Here is an 18,252-nt window from a genome sequence, read left to right on the forward strand (position 1 = left end):
TCTGTCTGTCTGTGTGCAGGATATCTCACAAAGTTAAAGACGGATCCGTATGAAATTTTGTGGACAGGTTGTGTATGTGACAAGGACGAACTGATTAAATTTTTGTGAAGATCCGGATCGATTCCTAGAATTTTATAAGTGATTCTTCACCACTGAGAGATTGGGCGAAACAAATATATCGCACGATATCTCAAAAAGTTGTGTACAGATTTGGATGAAACTTGGTGGCCAGGTTGGGTGTGTTGCAAGGACGAAATGGTTGGATTTTGGTGAAGATCTGAATCTGGATCTGGATACGAGAATTATTTAATTTTTCAAGTGATTCTTCACCATTGAGAGATAGGGCCAAAAACGAGAGAGGACTGCATAGCATGATATTTTAAAAAATGTATTGGGTCCGATATGTTCTCGTGGATCAGGCATTATGTGGCGGAGGTGTGCGCTCTACCGAGTGCCCTTCGAGTTATTGTTGTGTTTATCGATCGATTATCGTGTTTATCGAATGCCCTTCCAGTCGATCAAGTTTACTCTTGCAGCCACATCCAGGGAGGTTGGCTACAGTGCCATGGGCCTTATACTTCTTGATAACATTGCGTACGGTGGACACAGCAACATCAAGGTTTCTGGAGATGAACTTGTAGCCTTGAGATTGTCCATGCTTGGCTACAATCTTCTGTTTGACCTCCTCAGATAATTCTCTGGTTTTCTTTCTTTTCTCCATGCTCATAGTGGTACACACTGACACAAAACAGCAGAATGACTCCTTTTCTCCATTCAAACTGGCAGAATGAGTTATTTTTATATTACAGGCACCTGCAACTCACCACATGTGAGTTCAATTCCAAAGTAAAGGAGAATCACCTGCTTGAAATCTCGTTATTTCTCACAACTTCTAAAAGGTGCCAATAATATTGTCCGAGCCATTTTAGGATTTCTGTGTGGGAAAAGCTAAGATTTAGTAATTTTTCTTTTTTTTACAGCTTTATTGGTTTTGTTCCACTGCAAACCAAATAAATACATATGTGGATACCAAATTTTTTAATTTCAACAATTTTTTGGAAGAAATGGTGCATTATTTGAAAAAGGTTCAAGGATACTAATATTTTTGGCCACGACTGGACACATTTCCCATTCTATAAAATCGACAAACTCTCACTTCTGACTTTATAGATCTCTGACGTAATGCACGCGTTCCACTGTCATCTCTGCCGCCTTTTATCTCCCTCTTGTTGCTGTTTATAAACGGTTTATTTCGATACTCATTGTTACAATTTCATTTTATTGCTATGACCAGAGGCGGCGTTCATCACATGCAATTACACGGGGCCCCAAGATGACAAGGGGCCCCCCGCTCGACCGACCGTGGTTCACAATCTATCAAGATGGCCCCCGAGGGTGGGGTCCCCACTTTGCCGACAAAACAATCAATTTGTGAGTGGTGATAAACATAGCGCAAAGCGAATGCTCCATCTCAAGGAAAGAAAGCACTGTGATGTAGCGAATCAATTAAAAAAAAGTCTCCCCTGATGTTTAACAAGACAAGACTATTACAAAATTAGGGGATGAGGTTCGTATTAAATCGAGAAAGCAAGTAGAATATTAACTACCATAATCACCAAACACATAATCATTAGTAAATAGAATAACCCTTGCACACGGCGGAACGTTGCAGTTTTGTTTAATTAGAGTACCTGTCCCGAGGATGAAACAAAACTACCCCAGCGGTGCCAAAAAGTGGAAAAGGCTCAACACAAGGGGAAAAATTCACCCGAAATTAACTTTTTTTTTATCACATAAGTGTCAAAACCTTGAAAAGGGTCCTCGGCCGAGCACAAGTGCTGAGGTGTGTTCCGTTGCCAATCAGCTTGTAGAGCGCTCGCCAAGTGGCTTAAGCACTCAAGCAAGCACTCCAACGAAACGGTTGATAAGGAACGGCTGGCTCGGTAAGCGATAGCAAGCTGATTGATAATTCTGGAACACACCCCATGGATCGGTATTTTTGCATGACTTTGTGTTTCCAGCTGGCGGTGAGATTAGGAGGTTACCGTTCTTCTAATCACATAAAATAATTTGAAATTTATCTCTGGGAGCGGCCAGGGATTCTTTAAATTCCCGTGATTCTTCAAATTACTGCAAATTATTATTATTATCAATATTATTATTTTGCAATACTGTAATGTTAATATTATTATTAAATGCTATTCTCGTTATTCTCAGATATACTTGGAAAGATGACATGATAACGTGGAACGGCGCTTAAGCTGCTACATATATACACCTTTCCAATGCGGAAAAGCTAATAAAACGGGAATTCCTCTGGATGGATTTTTTGCAATCGAGTCCAAAGCACCATTGGCTCAGTGAGTCCTCATACTTGTGATGCAATTGAGGGTCTGAAGCGGAAGCGTCACTCGTAATACCCTCTCCCACCACGACCGGTGGTGGTGCTACAAGGTACACATTTACGAGGATAATTTGCGTCACCCTACCTTCGGAACTCCTGGTGAAGGGAGGGGGGGGAAATTAAGTCATTACAACCTTTGCCTTATGACCCGTAGTCTTCTTGCCAAGTCTAATTGGTTGAGATTGCATAAGTAACGACCGTATACATCGAGGTCAGACAGGCCGACACCAAAACGCGTATTTTAGTGTGACGACAGGTTGACAGGGGTCCCACTAGCCCACTATTGCGTTTTGCACAGGGCGTCGAAATGACCAACGCCGCCTCTGGCCATGACGATAGTTTCCAAACGTTGTTGATACCGTGCCAATTAACTAGCATCAATAATTGGTCTTCATTTGCTCGTTTGTCATTTTGTTATGCATGTATGCTCTTCCATAGCATTTTCTTCTCAAGATAAAGACAGGTACAAGAGGAAGATTTGGGGCTAAAGCAACTTGTGTGTCACATACCTGATGCCGCTACATACCCTCTTAAGCCATTCTGGTTGCACTATAGGAAGACCACGTGCAACGGCGCAAAGGAATTTGACCGTGCGCCGCACGCGGTCAGTCACAAGGTGTGATGCTTCGAGCGGGTTCTCTGTGACCGATCCTCCAAGCTTCCTCACGGCCTCTTGGCCCATGTCATCCAAAACGCCCGTAAATAAAACCTTGGCATGTCAAAGGTGGGAATGAGAAATGCTCTTGAGGGGCAACAAAAGGCACATTATCTGGGAGAGGCATGAGATAATGCAACAACATTTGAAAAGTATGCAAGTGCAGGGTACTGACCTTGAAGGTTAAGGAATCTAATCTGGACCTGGTGACATGTTGTGACGTCTTGACCAAAACTTTGGACTTGTCGGGAGAAGACAAAGCAACAAGTTCATCAGATACAAAGCGGCGACTTCTCCGGCAATTATTGGCAATCTGTGGGTCTCGAGGGCTTTTCTTTCCACGAGCATTACTTTTGGCCTCTTTCCTTTCACCACAAACGGTCTCTGAAGATTCTGAAATTGAACCACTGGAGGAGACGAGAGTATCTGGTAAGTCTGTATCACAGCTGGAATTGTTGAGCTCATTTTCAACGTCGACGTTTTTTCTTTGAACTTTTACATTTTCAAAATCGCCAGCCATTGTGTGGATTGTTGTTGGACCTTGTTCCGTCGATGTGATGGTGGCTTCACTTGCCGTTCGTTTCCTTAAGGTTCGACGATCAGGTCCTTCCATTTTATCACCTACGGCTAACGACCCTGCCTTCGTTTTCGTCACCTTGCTTTTTTGAGTGTTTTTGGGCTTATGTTGTGAATTTTCATCATCGTGATGCTCACCAACACGAGGTACTATTTGGCCTTTGTGAGGCTCGTTATCTTCTGGTCCTAACTGCTTCAACTTTACAGTTGGGACATTATCAGGTGGAATTTCAGGGTCAAAACCAAGCCTTTGACTCTTCCTGGTTTTGCCGCCATGCTGTTCAACATGGCCACTCATAGATTCCTCAAAGTTTGTGGAAGTTTGCTGTTGCCTTCCTGACCTCTTCTGTGTAGTTGTGGATTTGCAAGCAGACGTGCCACTGGAAGAAATGCTCAAATCAAGCACGTCTGGTTCACTTCCTGATACTTCATCTTCTGGTGGTGTCGGTTCAATAGAAATGCTTTCAACATTTATATCATCATCAGCAATGCGATCAAAATTTCCGCTCTCACTTGTTCGCAGATGACCAGCATCTTCAGGAGTAGTTTTCTTTCTCCTTCCAGGTGTTTTTTTTGCGACATTTGGAAGCTTCCTCCTCCGCCCTCTGCCATAATTTTTCGGTGAGGATTGCAGATCGTTAGTGGCGATATGTACTTGGCTGTCTGTACGTTCATCCTGTTCAATGGCTTCACACTTCCCGGTTACACCATGACTACCATCAGCCACGTTGTCTTTAGATTCTACTCTCAGCTGCTGCTCTTGTGGATCTTCCAGTTCAGAACGACAATGATCAGACCCTTGGTCTTCATCTTTGACAGACTTCTCATCTTTTTTTTCTTCTGCTTTGTGCACAGGCTCTTCTCGCACATCCTGGAGAGATGTTGCATCACTATTTCCTTTGTTTGAGCTACTGATGACATCATGATTCTGAAAGTCACGCCCGTTCTTACATTTTTCCGATTTTCCCATCAACTCTCTCATTCCTTTATTTATAACATTTACAGTTCCAGTACGTCTTAATTGGCGTGCTGTGTTGGAGGGTTTCTCGGTTCCCAACCCAGTCGAAGTATTTCCGGCTTTTCCCACCATTTCGACAGAACCATCTCTTGCACTTTTGTGCTCCACTATTGCTCCACCACTCGACTCTCGGCTTGCCGTGTATTCATCACAGTTTTCCCTTGTGGGATTACGAGCATTCGCTAAACGTTTCGATTTGGGAATTGCAGAATGTCCTTGATTTTGTTGGATGCCCGCTCCATCACTCTCCAAAATGCCTCGACGTAATCTGGCAGATGCTCTACGCGTTGTGCACATGGCGGCTTCTATATTCAATCTTCCAGGGCGAATCTTATCTACTTGCTGCATCTCATCCTGGCCGAGCACATTCATCTCTGCCATTCTGCAGTCATTCAATACTTCCTTTCCACCTACCAGAACTCGTCTCTTTGTAAGTCCTGCTTTTGGACCCCGAGCACTTTTAGAAACACCATCTGTAAGATTTGATTTGGCATTGGTTTCAGCATTCTCCTGTCTATCAACATTTGATTCAATGTGAACATTTGTTGGTAGCTTTTCTTGTCCAGCAGGGCTTGTAACAACATGTTCGGCCTGGAGGTTCATCCTTGTTTCTTCTTGTTCTCCACAATCTCTTTTAAAGACATTGGACTTCGTTTCATTGTTACTAGAGCCTGCTGAAGCATCTTCAAGTTCATTCACAGATTCCAAATTAGAATTTGTGGGAAACTCCTCAGGAGATGGATGTTGCTTCGTGGATGTTGTTTCCTCAACATTGCCATCTTCCCCACCCAACAATGCGAAACCCCCTCTTTCTTTGATATTGGACATCGTTTTTTTTCTATTCTTTCCTGGACCCCTGCCACAACCTTGGCTGCGCAGACCCTGCAATACTGGGTAGGATTTGGAAGGGGTGGTGTCATCGTTGTTGGAGACATCACGTGGATCAATAAGCAGATCCATCACGTGGATCTCCACACGAATGGCATCTTTATTCGCTTCTCTCTTATCACCACGAAGGCTCATTCTTCGTTCCCGTGTCAAATTCTCTGACAGCGACGTGGAGACCTGAGTCATTAAAGGTTAACAGGTAAAATATTTCAAGGGCACATAGCAATCAAGATGACATTTCTACATACATCAACATTACATTTGTTACCTCCACCATTGAAGGTGGGCAGAGGTTATGTTTTCACCCCCTCTGCGTTTGTGAACAGGATATCTCAAAACGTTGTGAACGGATTCAGACGAAACCTCGTGGACAGGTTGGGTGTGTGACAAGAACAAGCCGATTCGATTTTGGTTCAGGTCAGCAGATCCGGCCTATCAGTGGGATACAAAATGTAAATTGTTCAACCTGGTGAAGGTATGCGCTCCACCGAGTGCTGTTCTAGTTTGATTTGTTTAAGAGGCCGAATTTGTCTTCTCTATGAGGGATTGCTAAATTGAGGAAATGACATGGAAGGAGAGGGGAGGGAGGAGATTGAGAGGAGAAATAAAGGAAGTGGGGGGGGGGGTTGTGGCATACGGAGAAAAAAACAAATGATAATTATGCCATTTTTTTCAAGTCCTTAAAATATAGATATCCCCCAAGTCGAATGATAATAATAACAAGCCGGTAGGCGGCCATGGGTCGCCGACACTGATCTCTATTACTGGATTGGTCACGTCCACAGCGATTGTATACGGAGGAGTGAAGTCACCGGAAGTTCACTTTCCGCCATCCTGTCTCCCCCAAAATATCACTGCAGCGAATACGAAAACAGCAGACTGGCAGTAAGAAATCTCCAAATGCAAGCAATAAACTTTGCATGTAACTCATGCAAAGTTTTATTAGTTGGTGTAATGAACTTGTGAAAATCACAGACCTCATGTGACCGTGAGAGAATGTCACTTTGCGTGGTTTAATCACCTTTTACGTCTGTGCGCCGACAGGGAACGTTGACATTTCACATTTTCATGCGTTAAGTGTATTTTGTGATGTCATACACACGGTGATTAAACGCAGGTGGTGACCTTTCGGCCCATCATACCTGCACCACATCAACACAAGAAAATTCCGGACTTTTTTTTTTTCCAACTTCCAGAGGAGTGGGCATGTCTTGGGTAAAAAAAACATCAACCACACAACACCCTTGACAAGACCCACCCCCCATCAACAACACTGCAGACATGCACATAATCATCCATCAACGCTCAAACTTGCAAAAAGACCTGCCAACATCCCTCAACCCCTCTCTCTCTATCAAGTGCAGCCTGTGGCTGCTGGTTGCATCATTGGTTGGGATGTGGCTGTGCCGCTGATGCAGTGTCCCCCTTAGGCCTAAGTCACATTTGCTCTACGGCGAGGATACGGCGGCCGTACGCCCTCTGAATTGACAAACGTGTGGCGGCCGCAGAGTTTCTGCGGTGGCCTCAGGGTGGCCCTACGCCATTTGGCTATATTTTACAGGTTGTAAGGTCGCCGTGGAATTTTAACGCGGAGTTTTAACTTTTTTCATTTCTACGTTCACCGTAGCAATTCGACAAGCCGAAAAAAAAAACTGGTAAAAAAAAAAAAAAAAAATTAACCCATTCGTTGCCGTCCGTCTGGCCGCACGTTCGCCTTAGGCCCCCCTGTGGTCGCCTTGCGGGCACCTTGAGGCGACCTTGCGTCTGCCTTGAAAATTATATGGCCGCCGCAGGGCCCCTTAAGGTCACCATGCGACATCAAATCAAAGACTGTACGGCAACCCCACGTTTTCGGTCTCCACAATTTAAGACCTAAGGCCTAAGTCACATTTGCTCTACGGTGAGGATACGGCGACCGTACGCCCTCTGAATTGATAGAAACGTGCAGCGGCCGCAGAGTTTCTGAGGTGGCCTCAGGGTGGCCTTACGCCGTATGGCTATATTTTACAGGCCGTAAGGTCGCCGTGGAATTCTAACGCGGAGTTTTAACTTTTTTCATTTCTACGTTCACCGTAGCAATTCGACACGCCGAAAAAAAAAACTGGTAAAAAAAAAAAAAAATTAATCCATTCATTACCGTCCGTCTGGCCGCACGTTCGCCTTAGGGCCCCCCTGTGGTCGCCTTGCGGGCACCTTGAGTCTGCCTTGAAAATATTATGGCCGCCGCAGGGCCCCCTTAAGGTCACCGTGCGACATCAAATCAAAGATGTGTATGGCAACCCCACGTTTTCGGTCTCCACAATTTAAGACCTAAGGCCTAAGTCACATTTGCTCTACGGTGAGGATACGGCGGCCGTACGCCCTCTGAATTGATAGAAACGTGCAGCGGCCGCAGAGTTTCTGAGGTGGCCTCAGGGTGGCCTTACGCCGTATGGCTATATTTTACAGGCCGTAAGGTCGCCGTGGAATTATAACGCGGAGTTATAACTTTTTTTTTCATTTCTACGTTCACCGTAGCAATTCGACAAGCCGGAAAAAAAAAACTGGTAAAAAAAATAAAAAAATTACCCATTCGTTACCGTCCGTCTGGCTGCACGTTCGCCTTAGGGTCCCCCTGCGGTCGCCTTGCAGGCACCTTGCGTCTGCCTTGAAAATATTATGGCCGCCGTAGGAACGCCCTAAGGTCACCGTGTGACATCAAATCAAAGACCGTACGGCAACCCCACGTTTTCGGTCTCCACAATTTATAAATACGCAGTGCAGCTCCCCGAAAAATAAAAACATATGTGACTGCTACATTGTGTGACCATGGAAATACTGTGGCCGCCGTATGATTGCTAGTGGTCGTAGATTTTGGAGACCCCACGGCCGCCGTGGCAAATGTGACTTAGGCCTAAATACGCCGTGCGGCTCCCCGAAAAAAAAATAAAAAAACGTATATGACTGCTACATTGTGTGACCGTGGAAATACTGCGGCCGCCGTATAATTGCTAGTGGCATAGATTTTAGAGACCCCACGGACGCCGTGGCAAATGTGACCTAGGCCTTACCAGTACACTGCTACTTGTTTTGCCGACCTCGGAAGGATGACAGGCTGAGTCAACCTCCTGGTGTATATTAATTCAGCGGCCAACGGGATTTGAACTCAGGACCCTGGGATCTCAAGCCACCACCCGAACCACTAAGACTAAGCCAACACCAGGCTTTTTCCTCTACCCCTCAATCTCCATAACTTCCAGGTTCCTCTCTAATTCCAATTTAAACCCATCTACTGTTTCTGTCACCAATTCCTTTCCAGGGAGACCGTTCCATGTATTTACTACTCTTTGAGTGAAAGACCCCTACCTCACTACCTTCTTAACTCGACTCTTCTTTACTCTCAAGCAATGCCCCTGGTACGATCACTGTGTCTACTCTGCTGAATAATTCTTCTGCACTTATTTTGTCGATGCCATTCAATACCTTAAACATCTCAATCATATCGCCTCGTAACCTCTTTCTTTCTATTGCATAAAGCCCTGTCTCCTTCAACCGCTCCTCAGCTGAGTCGAGTGAGGCCCGGAATCAATCTGTTCGCCCTGCGTTGAACCCTTCGACATGGCAGCGATGTCCTTCCTGAGTTGTGGTGACCAAAACTGCACACAATATTCTAGATGTGGCCCTCACTAAATTCCTGGGCTATGTTAACCACTCTTTTGATATATAATTGATCCCCCTCCAAATACAACTGAAAACCCGATTTGCTTCACATTTTGCTTCCTGACACTGTGCTGCCTGCTTACCTCCCATATCTATTACCACCCCGAGATCCTTCCCCCATGTGACACACTCCAACATTACCCCTTGTATCCTGTAATCTCTATTTATATTGTTCTTCCCCATCCCAACACCTTACACTTGCTCAGGTGAAATTACATTCTCCAATCTTTTGCCCAATCTATGAGAGTATCAACACTTTCCTGAATCTAATCACCACCCCCTCTGCTATCCACCTTCCCTCCAAGCTTTGTGTCATCTGCAAATTTGGAAAACCTCTTCACCCCTCTCTCCAAATCATTGATGTAAATAATTAATAGTAATGGTCCGAGTCCTGATCCCTGAGTACATATAAAGTTAACAACATTAAGAGAAGAAAGAGAGGTGGGATGGAAGGGATCCATGGTGTAAGGGAGGGTAGTGACTGAGGGGGAGAGTCTGATTGGGGGGGGGGTTCCTTCCCCCACTCCTCCAAATGGTAGGGGAATGTTGATTTAACCTGAGGTTTGTACATTCTAAAACATTCTTGTGTGCAAAATGAAAGCAGACTAATCATCTTCATTTATTGATGTAATTTTTCAGTTTTTAACACATAATTCCTGAATGTGTTTTGAACTTTACATTGTATAACACACAAGGAGTGTTGAGATGGGGGGGGGTACCCCACGCTGCCTGTGAGAAAAGTCCACAGCTACATGATATTATTTACGAGAAGGATATTATATTTATAAGGTTTCAGGATGTGTTGGACATTAAAAGGCTATGTATGGAGTTATTGGCCTCGTCATGGTTAACTTTTGCCTGCGAACTTTGGTCTCAAAACGCCCTTCAAGCCGACATCTCGTAGTTTACAACCTTGCCCAGAAAACATGAAGAAACGTAGAATTACAAAAAATTCCCGAAAATAACAAAACATATTTGAAATAACATAAAAAACATGACTTTAGTTTTGTTTTGTTATTGATGAAGTGACCTGGAGCCTAATGTAACTTGGATGTTAAGCCTATGTTTGTTTTCCGATCCAACCCTGTGTCGGGCCTCATAATATGCATTGATCTCCTCCTTGCAATTGCCAAGGAGCTCCAAGGGAATTTTCTGGAATTCGATTGAGTAATAGGAACAGTCATTTACTTCAAAATCCATTAAAATATTAGACAGAAGTTAAAATACATTTGAAGAAATATGTTTTGCAAAATCGGCCGGGCCCGGTTCAACGTTGCGTGTTACGACAGTTCGCCTCTTTTGGGGGAGACAAGATGGCGGAAAGAGCACTTCCGGTGGCTTCACACACGAGCCGTCGTGACCAATCTAGTAGTCGAGATCAGTGGTCGCCGAGCATCCGATGACCTTTGACCCCTGATCTGAGATAATTTAGTACTAAGTACTTACGAAATTGCAATCGAATCGGTTAACCCGTGTATGAGCAAGGGGGCTTTGAATGGTCATTTTGCCCAAAAAATGCACTCATTGACCTTTGACCCCTGACCTAGCCGAGATAGGTCAATATGTCCTGAAGCAAAGTTGTAGTACTCATTGAGTACTATGTACCTATGAATGGTAATTTCGCCCAAAAAATGCACTTATTGACCTTTGACCCCTAACCTACTCAAGATAGGTCATTATGCAAATGAGCAAAATTGTAGTACTCATTACGGTCTATAAGCATATAAAGATTCATTTGATTTGGTTCAACCGTCTTGGAGCGAGTGGACTTTGAATTTTCAGCGGGAATGCAGCGACACCCAAGTTGAGAGGGTTACCATGTGGAAACTATAAGATATAGAAAAAAATGGATGTCATATAGCGGATAGAGAATCACCTTAAGATTATGCATACCAAATGTCATCGAGTTCCAACTACTGATAACTACTCGGTATCGATTTGAATGAAAAGTACCAAAAATGCGGTTTGATATCGGAAATCCCCAGAGTTCGAGGGGGTGCTGTGGGTGAACAAAGATATAAATCGAAAATCCGGCTCGAACGTTTGTGCACAATGCATTCCAGATGATTAGTGTGAATTTTCATGATCATCTTACCATAACCGGAGGAGGAGTAGCATTTGGCGCGAAGGCACCTCCAGCTCTCGCATATTATCGATTTTTACCCTTTGACCCCTGACCTAAGTAATATCGGTCAATATGTCTTGTGGAAAAGTTGTAGTACTCATTGCGTGCTCTGAACCTGCAAAGTTTCATTCGGATCGTGCACTCACCTGGTCGCTGGGGGGCCTTCAATTTTTGCCAATCTTCGAGCATACCCCATTTGTAGGGGGCGCTGCGGGTAAACTATTCCATATATCACAAAAAATCGGAATATATTTCGTAGAGCATCACCTGCAGATGATGCATGCCAAATTTCATAAGCCTACGTGGGATAATGGCTTTCGGAATTAATTTCGCGTGAACGGTACCGATTTTGAACGTTTTTCGGCTGTTGCTGGGGAACCAAAGCGTCCCGAGCAACCATCACAATTTCCAAAGTTCAAGGTCATAAGATGTACCTACCACCCGAGTCTGGTCAAAATCGGCCCACGTTTACTACCAATTATGCTGATGACAAACGAACAAACAGACAGAATTACTGAAAATAAGGGTCACCTATTTCGGCGACCCAATATATTTCTGACATATCATCATACCTCCTCATCTCTTTTGTGTGGCTGTTTTTTGCCTTGTTTCCATTGGTCTTCATCATATCTCTTGTGTCCTCGACCCCTTCGCCCTCGCCCTAGCAAGACCATCAAAACCGATCATTGATATTACGCTCACCAATAACAACCCATGAGCTTGCATCTTTCCTTTTCATTCGTAATAAACACGCAAAGAATAATCATACTTATCAACTTATTAATAAGCCAAACGACCCCAAAAAAAAAATTACCGTGAAATTATATTCCAATTATGGCTTTGGACCATCCATTTATTATGTACTCAAAATAATTTGTACTCCTCAATATGTCCAATAATTCTCACTGGCCTCCTCCCTTACCCCCACAAACTCCCATAGGCTCCAAACATCCTTCTTCCCTCCAGTCTCCTTTGTGTTGTCTCCCCACTCCTTCAACTGTTTAACCCAAACCTTTTTTCTTTTGTTAACCCCTCAACTTTTCCCATGCACGTGATAGGCAAATGGCAATTTGAATTTGCAGCATAAAATTAAGAGTGGTCAACCTGGTATATATATACATTTTAAAGTCACTAAATGGGGTCAAGTAGTGAACCTTCAGTGCTCCCAAGTTCAACACCACAATACATACAACAGGTATGTATGTATATATATATATATATATATATATATATATATATATATATATATATATATATATATATATATATATATATATATATATATATGTTTTAACAAGATCACAACTCTCCCAGTACAGAATCTCCACACTACATTAGCAGTGGAGACTAGAGAATGTTATTCAATCATTCCGTTAACGTGTGGTGGAATTTAACTTCATGCTGTTGTTGTTTGTTGCGCTTAAAAAAAAACCATTTGCCAAAGTTTGCGGGACGTTTGAAACCAGAAGATGTCGGTTAAGCCATCAAATGTTTAAAACAAAATGAGACAACCACTGAAATCTTTCATGCAAATATGTGCATTTCTTAATACATCTCGTACCAACCTCGATTGGATTGGGTCTTGGCCTCCTTGCTGCCAACTTGCTGCATTTCCTTTGCACAAGCAATTTCTGCTTCTTGGAAACCACAGTCCCCATGGACATTCTTTTCATCTTGGGGCCGACTGCCTCCATCACCACTCACTTTTATCCCTCCACCCTGGTGGTTTCCACTACCACTTCCTTCTTCTGCACCACTCCAACTGCCTCCAACAGCACTGTCCTCCTTTCTTTGACTTCCAGTGATGCTGTCCATTTTCTTCACTTCAGCTTGAATATCAGCACCTTCAATCAAATTTCCCTCCTCGACTTGCACCTCCTCAACATGCATACCTCCCTCTTCTTGTGTCACACCAGCTCCATCCACAGTCCCCTCCTCATCTTTAGTTTCTGATGCAGCAGCTCGTCTGGGACCGTCAACCTCAGGAGGATCTACAGTTGTGACATCATTTTCCTGAGGAAGCTGCACCGCCATGTTTCTCAAGCTTTCGTCAACAGAATGATCAATAAACTTTGGGGGATTTTGTCTTTCATCGGTGTGATCTTTTTTACATTCTCGCAAACTTGTGCAACCGATGTCACGCAGTTCACGCTTCATGGTAATCTTTTGGGTTTCAGTTATTTCTCCTACGTTTGGATCAATGCTCCTTTCAAAATGAGTCTCTGATAGTTGTGCTTCATCATTCATCACAAAGTTTGTTTCCTCATCAATTGTTGTTGAAACATCCATTCCATGGTTTCCTGTTGCTGCTATTGAGAGATTCTGGTTTCCCACGGGACACTCAATTGCTTCTTTGCTCCCAGGAATGGCAGTGAGAGCTTGAGGTTCTTCATATTCTTCAGAGATGCCACGAGGGCCTGCAACATGGGAAAAGACAGCACTTTACAGAGAAAGACATTTTGAGGCAAATTTAATGATGGTACTGCACGAGTTTACTGTGAATAAAAGTACAGGGATGAGGACAACACACAATTTCTATTGAGACAAGTTTTCAGCCATCGTTTGAAACACCCTGGACTCACCTGGCACCGACCCATTGTTCTCAAGATCATCGAGTTCATATTTTTGTGTCGCTTCATCGGACACCAAGGCGTACGTGGTCGTTTGAGGCTGCCAAGCAACACAATGGCTCAAGGAATTGTCGATAACTTATCTCAAAATGTGAATGTACATACATATACTTTTGAAAGAAATATTTTACACGTGCAATTTAATCTCCAGATTGAATAGTTCATCACTTGGCTTATCAGGAGGTGAAGCAGCATGCTTGCACTCCATCGCTGGTTACTTGAATCTTTTCTATGTCCAGGTTTGACTCGACTGCTTCAGCAAATTGCTTGAATGCCTGGTATTACTGTTAGGAACAACAAAAGTGAAGTTAATCTAAACCCACCTTTTCTACAGGTAAAAACTCTTGAGTTGGCTCGTCTGCCAGGTAGCAAGGAGATCTTTGGACGGGAATAACCTGAGGGAGGGGGTTGAAAGAATGAGAAAGGGGGAGAGGGGCTATGGCTCACAGGAAAGGGACAAATTATAATTATGCCATTTTTGTGTACAAGTACTGTCCCAAAAAATATAGATATCACCCGAGTAGAATATAATAATTCATTTATGACATATTAAACACATGATATCGTACCTCATCATCTCTTATGGGTGGCTGTTTTTGCCCTTGTCTGCATTGGTCTTCATATCCCTTGTGTTCTCGACCCCTTCGCTCTCGCTCTAACATGACCATCAAAAACAGTCACTGATACGACACTCACGAATAACAGTCCAAGTGTGCTTGCATCTTTCCCTTTTATTCGCAACAAACACACAAAGAAGAATCATACAAGGCAATATCAACTTTAAAAAATACCTCCACAAAGCGGGCGTAACCCCTCAGCCCATTCATTGAAAAGGAAGCAGTGATATCACGATGATGCAGTCAGTTAGAGCATGTTGGACGTCATATCGAAAATCAATCAGACTTCAAGATGGCTACCGTGGCGGCTAGTGAAAATCGCAGCGCGTCCATTTTCGAAAGGAACCTTCCTCCATTCAACTCCAACACACACACTGCAAAAATGGATTTAATCGGAAAAGGCGTTCTCCTCGAAATCGACGGAAACCAATTTCAAGATGGCTGCCATGGAGGCCACATTGAAAATCGCAGCGTGCCCATTTTTGAAAAGAACCTTCCTCCATTCAACTCCAACACACACACACACTGCAAAAATGGATTTAATTGGACAAGGCGTTCTCCTCAAAATTGACAGAAACCAAAAGTTGACGGACGCCCGAACACCGACGTATGAACTTTGACCTCAGTGACCTTGAAAAGTAGGTCAAATAAAAAACCTGAGATATATATATATCATGTATCCTCATCAGATATACCTGTGATAAAAATTTGGCGATGATCCAGCCATTCGTTCAGGAGAAATAGCCATTTCTAGGTTTTCAGTTTTGGCCCCCTGATGGCCTAGCGGAGAATCAAATTGCGCTCATTATCGAAAGGAACCTTCCTCTACTCAACCCCAACATACCCTGCAAAAATGGATTTAATCGGATAAGGCGTTCTCCTCGAAATCGACGGAAACCAATTTCAAGATGGCTGCCATGGAGGCCACATTGAAAATCGCAGCGTGCCCATTTTTGAAAAGAACCTTCCTCCATTCAACTCCAACACACACACACTGCAAAAATGGATTTAATTGGACAAGGCGTTCTCCTCAAAATTGACAGAAACCAAAAGTTGACGGACGCCCGAACACCGACGTATGAACTTTGACCTCAGTGACCTTGAAAAGTTGGTCAAATAAAAAACCTGAGTTATATATATATCATGTATCCTCATCAGATATACCTGTGATAAAAATTTGGCGATGATCCAGCCATTCGTTCAGGAGAAATAGCCATTTCTAGGTTTTCAGTTTTGGCCCCCTGATGGCCTAGCGGAGAATCAAATTGCGCTCATTATCGAAAGGAACCTTCCTCTACTCAACCCCAACATACCCTGCAAAAATGGATTTAATCGGATAAGGCGTTCTCCTCGAAATCGACGGAAACCAATTTCAAGATGGCTGCCATGGAGGCCACATTGAAAATCGCAGCACGCCCATTTTCGAAAGGAACCTTCCTCTACTCAACCCCAACACACCCTGCAAAAATGGATTTAATCGGATAAGGCGTTCTCAAAATTGATGGAAACCAAAAGTTGACAGACGCCCGGACAACGCCTGTGACGACAATACCCCTTTTTCAGCCCAATTCGGGCTGAGGCGTAAAAAAGCTAAACAACCCAAAACAAAATTACCATGAAATTTTATTCCAATTATAGCTTTGGATCATCCATTTATTATGTACGTAAAATAATTTGTACCCCTTAATATGTCCAATAATTCTCACTTACCTTCTCCAATCTATTTATTAAGTACGCAGTCAGCCCTTTTTTCCTGGGGACATTGTCAGTATCAACTGAAATGGCGTTTAAATAACCTGAACACGAAGTAATAAATGTTGACAACAGAGGGTAAACCGGGACTCAAATGAGTCTAACGAGCCCCCACACGTCTCTCTACAATGCGGGATTGACATGTTAAGGACCTCGGAACATGCCACGGTGCATATATTTATTATTTACACAGTTGACCATTTCTCCCGAGGCCATTGTTGGTATCAATTTAATTGCTACTCCTCTACCCTCAAACCCATCCATGCGTAGCCAAGTGAGCCAAATTCAAAAAAATTTTTTGAAAAGTTCTCAGATTCAAACAATTAAATAATTCTGGCTGCCAGACCATGTTGCCAATCGGGTTGAAATTTAAAATGTACATTCCCCATGTGCACTTGATCATAATTGTGAAGTTTCATGCTTATTGATGAAGTCCTTCCAGAGAAAACATTATTTAATATTTTCTTTCAATACAATATGGCTGCCAAACCATATGGCTGATCAGGTTGAAATTTGAAAGTTATATTCTGCATGTATACTAGATCATAATTGTGAAGTTTCACATTGATTTCTGAAGCAATCCCAGAGAGAAAATATTCTTTTATATTTCCTTTAATCCAACATGGCTGCCAAACCATGTGGCCTCCGTCAAAAAAGGTAGGGAACTTTTTGTTCATCATGGATAGGTGGTCATACCTGTTAAGTTTCGCATCGATCTGGTAAGCCATTCTGGAGGAGATTTTTGAAAAGTTTTATGTTTTCAATCCAATATGGCCATGAACCACATGACCTACAACATAAGTTTAAATTTTGCCTCGAAATAGGTCGGGAATCACATTTGTGAAGTTTCGTCTTCATTGGATAAGGTGTGTTTTTTTAATCCAAGATGGCCACCAAACCATGTGACTAAGGACATCATAATTTTTACTCTGAATGCAGCAATGATGTAAGACAATGCAAAGTTTTGCTTTAATAGGATAAGCAGTTACAGAGAAAACATTATTTAATATTTTCTTTCAATCCGATATGGCTGCAAAACCATGCAACATTAATCATTCATGAATAAACTCCTATCCCCAAGTCTTGGGGAAGGTGTTTGAAGTTTCACCTCGATCTGTCAAGCCGTTGTGGAGAACAAGATTTTTGAAGGTTTTCGGGTAAATCCAATATGGCCACCAAACAATGTGACCTATCAATTATTCATTAACAAACTGGTACACCCATGGCTTGGGGAACAGGTGTGTGAAGTTTCACGTTGATCTGCACTCCCATTCTGGAGAAGGTTTTCAAAAGTTTAATGGTTAATTCAATCTGGCTGCCAAACTATGTGACCTACGTTAAAAAAAGCAAGGGAATTTTTTCTTCGTCATGGATACACGATCATACCTGTAAAGTTTCGCTTCGATCTGGAAAGCCATTCTGGAGGAGAAGCTTGAAAAGTTTTGAATTTTCAATCCAATATGGCTGCCGAACCACGTGACCTATGACATCATAAATTTACATGATGCCTCTAAATTGGGAGGGGATCACACTTGTGAGGTTTTGTGTTAATCAGATGAGGTGTGTTTTTCTATCCAAGATGGCCACCAAACCATGCGACTTGTGAAGTTATCATTTTCACCCGATATGCAGCAATGGTATCTCTCCCTGGTTACTCCCTCCTGCGGTATGACAGACCTGAGCCTCGTCCTGGCGGCGGAGTTGCTCTCTTCATCAAAAACTCCATTCCTCACTCTCCATGCACTGCCCTCACTAACCCACACCCCAAGGAATACCTCTGGCTACGGCTTCCCCTCCACTCTCACCTCGTGTTTATGTGTGTGTTGTAAGGCCCACCAAACAGTGACGACTCCATTTAGACCTCGCTTGCCGAAAAGATGGACCAACT

The 18,252-nt window shown here is 43.2% G+C and overlaps 1 protein-coding gene and 1 pseudogene across 6 annotated transcripts in view; one reads left to right on the forward strand and one right to left on the reverse strand.

Moving 5' to 3' along the window:
* LOC147035604 (uncharacterized) overlaps positions 1-791 on the forward strand; it is a 4,271-nt pseudogene extending 3,480 nt beyond the window's left edge.
* The window catches only part of MDC1 (mediator of DNA damage checkpoint 1), a 103,561-nt gene that overhangs the window by 32,045 nt on the left and 53,264 nt on the right, over positions 1-18,252 (reverse strand). For all 6 annotated transcript variants that reach the window (XM_085845018.1, XM_085845008.1, XM_085845028.1 and 3 more), the window contains 7 exons: positions 14,565-14,650; positions 14,319-14,390; positions 13,948-14,035; positions 12,931-13,782; positions 11,938-12,026; positions 3,235-5,718; positions 2,931-3,113 (listed from right to left, as the gene is read on the reverse strand). In XM_085845018.1, the coding sequence (XP_085701144.1) occupies positions 2,931-3,113; positions 3,235-5,718; positions 11,938-12,026; positions 12,931-13,782; positions 13,948-14,035; positions 14,319-14,390; positions 14,565-14,650 (3,854 nt within the window). The remainder of the gene's footprint in view (positions 1-2,930; positions 3,114-3,234; positions 5,719-11,937; positions 12,027-12,930; positions 13,783-13,947; positions 14,036-14,318; positions 14,391-14,564; positions 14,651-18,252) is intronic.

This window comes from Eptatretus burgeri, chromosome 1, assembly GCF_056783735.1.
Source record: "Eptatretus burgeri isolate ZD-2024b chromosome 1, Ebu_testis_v1, whole genome shotgun sequence".
In the NCBI taxonomy this organism is placed as follows: Eukaryota; Metazoa; Chordata; class Myxini; order Myxiniformes; family Myxinidae; genus Eptatretus; species Eptatretus burgeri.